The 5,731-nt window shown below is 35.6% G+C and overlaps 1 protein-coding gene across 1 annotated transcript; it reads left to right on the forward strand.

Moving 5' to 3' along the window:
• Positions 1–1,967: 1,967 nt before the first annotated feature.
• On the forward strand, positions 1,968–4,176 carry LOC105458745 (ankyrin repeat and MYND domain-containing protein 2). The gene is made up of 3 exons (XM_011704266.1): positions 1,968–2,192; positions 2,415–2,792; positions 2,942–4,176. The coding sequence occupies exons 1-3, from the start codon at positions 1,974–1,976 to the stop codon at positions 3,584–3,586; spliced, it is 1,242 nt and encodes a 413-aa protein (XP_011702568.1). The 5' UTR covers positions 1,968–1,973; the 3' UTR covers positions 3,587–4,176.
• Positions 4,177–5,731: the final 1,555 nt, after the last annotated feature.

Below are 5,731 nucleotides of genomic sequence, written 5' to 3' on the forward strand. Positions count from 1 at the left end.
CGTTTTCCTGATTTAAGCTCAATTTTTTTATGTGTTCCCATCATGTATCATAATTTTAATTAACTGACATCATTAGAATTCTCGTTCCAAAAACAGTAATTAAGAAATGATGTCTATTTTATTTTCTTCAAGTGCAGCAAAAACAAGCCTTTTCGTAATAGCCTCTTTTAGTCGTGGTTTTTACAATTTTACATTAATTTGGTCAAAATAAAATAGAACTGCTTGCACATTTTTTATAATAATAAATGTAACCAATAACATAACGATAGCTGCATTTAGCATATAATTTACGTTATTATATATATACCGGAATTTCAGAAATAATAAAAATACTCGAACGCATTATATTGATAAAAGTGAAATAAGAATCATATATTATAAGATTTTAGACTTGTTAGCGCGCTAATTAACATATATAACTCATAAGCATATTCTGAATTGGTCTTTTGAAAAGACTCTTTTCCGTTGCATCTATGCAATTCATAATATATATTCTATACAAACATATTTTTAAATATAATTAAAAAATGCGCTAGACCTATATATTTTATATACAACGCATATATATAAAATAATATATTATGTAATATAAAATTATAGAAAATTATATAATAAAATTATTATATTGCATAAACAATATTTTTTATGTAAGCTACTTTATTTAACCGATTTATTGCAGAAATCAAAAAATATAAAAAATCGACCTAAATAACTCCTAAATAGTCATATATCGATTTTGACCAGAGAAATTTCTCGGAAAAATTTTTATTGCAGAAATCGAAAAATATAAAAAATCGACCTAGGTCAACTCCTACATGGTCATTCTTCGATTTTTGACATGAGGGCCTTTATGAAAAATTTTTATTGCAGAAATCGAAAAATATAAAAAATTGACCTAGGTCAACTCCTACATAGTCATATATCGATTTTGACCCGAGATATTTCTCGGACAAATTTTTATTGCAGAAATCGAAAAATATAAAAAATCGACCTGGTGGTGTGGAGGTGAATGGCGGTTGGCGGGTGGTGGCGGTGTGTGGGGATTGTGGGTAGTGGTGCTGTGTTGTGGTGGTGGATGATGGTAAGTAAAAAAGAAATTGCTTGATTGGTTTTCTTGCTGCGCTTACTTCGCGTAAGCGGCTGTGACATTGCATTTTGACAGTTGTGTGTATTGACGTAAATTATTTAATTGCAAATTATAGTAAGAAGTATTAAATAGTGCGCGCGAAGCGCGCGTTTGTAGCGCTAGTATAATATAAAAAATAAAATATTTTATTAATTATTATTAGCTTGATAATTTTTAAGAATTACTTATGGATACATATATGTGAACATATCAACCAATATATGTGGAACATATTGCAAATACATATACTGCAATGATTAATAAAAATTAGCGAAGAAAAATATTCTTACATATTTTATATTGTATGTATGTACATACATACATATAAACACGTTCATTTTTTGTGTTTTATTTCGAGCTCGCGTTTTTATTAAATTTTGTATTCTTAAATTGAAAATATAAAATATAATATAATAAATTAAAAAGAATTGTACCAATATAAAATTGTATTTTAAAAGATTTATATTTTAGACTTCCATCAAGAAATAATATCCAAGATAACTAGATCATTATAATTATATTATTACACATCAATATAATTATATTTTGTACACATAGCATGAAATATAATTAAACAAAATATACATAACACGGAACAAAGGCGAAGGCTGTGTTACTCGCCGGAAATATTCGTAATCTGAGAGAGGACATGATTTTCGAATGCGCAGTTTTTCGAGAGTAATGCCCCGCTGCAGTCTCTAGAGGTGGATGTAGCACGGACACGCACCACAAATTGTATACCCGCGGTGGAGAAAAATGAAAGTTGCTATGTAGTTTACAGCCACTTCTTCAGAGGGCGTTAGTGCATGCGAATCGCGCGGGCATACACACATACACACAAACGCACATGTGCACACGTAACAACATGGCGCCCGCTACGGTGGATCTCACGGACTTTCAGAAGGAGATTTTCGAGAAAATCAGCAAGAATGAGGTTTGCGAACTCAAGACGTTGTTGGCGCAGAACAAGGTCAAGATGGACTTTGTCGATGAGAACGGCATGAGCCCGCTCCAACACGCCTGTTATAAGGGAAACAAGGAAATCGTGCAGCTGCTCCTCGATCAAGTAGGTTATGTTGAATGTACCAGTGATATTTTATGTCAACAGAGTTGTGTCTCGTGATTAGTCTGTTATAAATTTACGTTTATTGTCCACGACGACGCTCACACGATTTTCTCGTAACGGATTTTCATCTCATATTTCCGGAAATATTATCTTAATCATGTTTATTGAATGCCATCTTAGGCACTTAATTCATATATTATGAGGATTGTTCGTTCGTTCCAGGGTGCTGATGTGAACGCGTGTCAACACGAGCACGCGTATACCGCTCTTCATTTCGCCGCTTTGAGCGGCAACGCCGAGCTATGCCATCTCTTGATGTCGCACGGGGCACGCCTGACGGCGACGAACAGCGTGGGCAGAACAGCCGCGCAAATGGCAGCGTTTGTTGGAAATCACAACTGCGTGGCGACCATCAACAACTTCATTCCGAAGGCTGATATAGATTATTATATTAAGCCACAGGGTTTGCAGACCGAGCCCATGCTACCGCCACATCTAGCCGATTATTTCCACAAATTCATAATGCACGTTAACGTGAATCCTGTACGTATATGTATGAATCTACAAAGACTTCCTGCACTTCTGGAAAATGCGGCAAAAGTAAGGCACAATATGTAGAAAAAAAATTGATAATTCAATCCAATTAATTTATTTACTTGATACATCAAAATATTTCTTGATTTTATATGACAAAGCAATTGTATTATTTAATATTTACTCACTAGTTTGTTTCATTGATCTTTTTTCAGATACAAAAAGTATTGGAATCCATGCGCTATAAAGAAATGACGCGAGGCGCTGAGGTAAATGAAGTGATGGCTTTCAAGTATCATTATCTCAGTTGCGTTGTCGCCGAGGTGTTGAAATGTCAGAAGCGCCAAGAAGCCATGAAGGCGGAGAAGGGCGAGAAGGGGACCGAGGAGAGCGAGGAGAAGAAGTCCGACACTGTCGAGCTTTTGATACGAAGATTCCTGAAGTGCAGCAAGAACGACAGCTTGCCGGAGTATCAGGAGGCATTTCTGCGGGAATCCGTGAGGGAGTTTCCGTTCAGAGAGAGCACGATTTTCCGCCAGATGGTCGCTACGCTGGCGAGCACAGATCCGCCGTCCGCCGTTTCCGTGATCTCCGCCGCGATAAACGGGCAGCGCGGCTTCGTCGACAACGCCCAGACCTGTGTGACCTGCGGCGAGGACAAGGCCACCAAGAAGTGCAGCAAATGCAAAGCGGTGCAGTATTGCGACAGGGAGTGTCAGCGATTGCACTGGTTCATGCACAAAAAGGCGTGCGCCAGATTGGGCCAGTCACCGGCGAACAACGGAAAGCTCACGGATGTAGATAAGGAACAGATCGGCAACGCCGTCGGCTCCAGGCTACAGAACCTAGCTGTTAAATAAATATTGTAATGTGTACAGATTTAATGTTAGCAGCCCATTCGGAGTGCATTGTACCCGCGGATGTTTATTTTTTCCTGTATATAGCCGTTCTACGTAGACTTGGTGGATCTCCGTATGACTGTGCCTATATCTGTGGAAGCTAACTTTACGGCATTATTACTATTATGTGTAAGTAAAAAAAACATTAGCAATGTGTAAATTTTCGTTTAGTCAATCACGCGTTTATACTTCGATATCTCGTTCTTTCTCGACTTTTCAATCCTTGACAATCAACTAAAAAATCCAGCAAGGAGTGAAAACTGAATCAAATTATAATAAGTTTTTAATTGTTGTAAACAAAAGTATTATTTTCTTTTATTCCTATACTGCAAGCTGCCGGACTTTTGCGAACTGACTGATTTTTTTATATAGTTTCCTACTTCCTCATACTTGAACAATGAAATTGCCAAATATATTTATAAGTTACTATTAATCTTGACGTACGCGTGCACTCAGTTCAACATATCTGTCAATATTTTAGAGCTGTGTTTTCGAAGAACCTTTATTGTGATCTGTCTGTCGGAATAAAGCACATTTACTTACAATCGATATAATATGGTAGTTGTATGCTTTCCAGGATATTGCTAATTTTTATCGATAAGTACTTTACGGATATTAATGTATTAACCAATAATTTGCATTTATCTCTCATTTACATGTTAATATTTATACTATTTATACGTACTATTTATACGTTTTCAGTTTTACGCGATCTTATATTACGCGGCCAAAAAATATATCTTTTGATGGATTTTTATTGAAATCATACATCAATGAGACAAAAGTTTTCATTACGTTGTATTACATATTACATCCCTGCCTGCATTAAATGTGGCAAGATTTGCAAGTACATGCTAATTCGTTGTTACGTTGCAGCGACGCCTCGAAAGTCTGAAATATCATTAACAGATCGTCACGTAACTAAAAGCCAAATTTATTATATAAAAAATAAAATACTTTAAAAAAATTTATTTTTGAAATATGGACCATAACACACAGAAAATCCGATAAACAGCTGATTAATCCCAGGTAGAACACAAAAAGTCATAATGATATTCGTATGATAAGGATGTCATTATGACTTTATTTATCACTTATAAATCATAAATAATGTAAGAATTGACGTCATTATGATATTATTTGCTTCTATGTTCTACCTGTGATTAAAATAAATTATTTACTAGATAGTGCAAATTATTTAGTATGTACATCGCGGCGACGTGCGAGAAACATATTATATTTTCTGTGACTGCTCCAAAATAGCATGTTTCTTTCATGTATTGTGCAGACAGGGATCATCTCTTTTGATTTGTGGTGATTGCATTAAGTTTATCCGCAGAAGTAATAACAAATTTTCTGTACCTTGGACTCAATACTCCGCGTAACTCGAGAGACGAGTGCATATTCTGTTTCTCCGTATTGCTGTTCTTATCAACAAAATCAATAGAATTCAGTCTGAAGTGCCGGAATAAATTACATTTATCGTAATTACTTGTTTCAATCCATATTTTAATAAAAATTTATATTTATTTAAATTTAAAAAAAATTGAATTATATAGATTTTATTCTATGTATTCAAGCATCTCGTATGCATAGTACTTTGCCTATGAAATATAGTAATGACTATAATAATGAAAAATTACTATGCTCGCGGCTTTCATCATCACGTTAAGCGGTATCAATCGTGAAGGAACACGTACGCGCAAATATTTCCTTTAAAAGTCATTTCTCAACGCAAACTCGACCGCGTCTTCCACGCCCAACTTTGACGATTCTTCGTCAATTTGTCCTAAGATTCAAATTCAATTGGCGGGACTTTCTCCCTGTTCGCTAAATCGCGCGAACGTCTATGAGGCTTTCAAAACTTTCACCTCAAACAGCGGATCCGATCGTTGCGTCTTGCGTTGCGCAAACATTGCAGCAGTCATTTTCGGCGGTACACACGTATGTCATCCCGTAATAACAACACTGCTTACTTCATAATCTCTGTTTTTTTGCGCATGAAAAAGACAGATGATGACACACGATCTTTTTTTTAAATAATACATCAAGATGTATTCTGACTGCGTATATATGTTCCCTCTGAAATTTGACAATAATGGCAAT

The sequence above is a fragment of the Wasmannia auropunctata genome, unplaced genomic scaffold (genome assembly GCF_000956235.1).
Source record: "Wasmannia auropunctata unplaced genomic scaffold, wasmannia.A_1.0 LD334341.1, whole genome shotgun sequence".
NCBI lineage: Eukaryota > Metazoa > Arthropoda > Insecta > Hymenoptera > Formicidae > Wasmannia > Wasmannia auropunctata.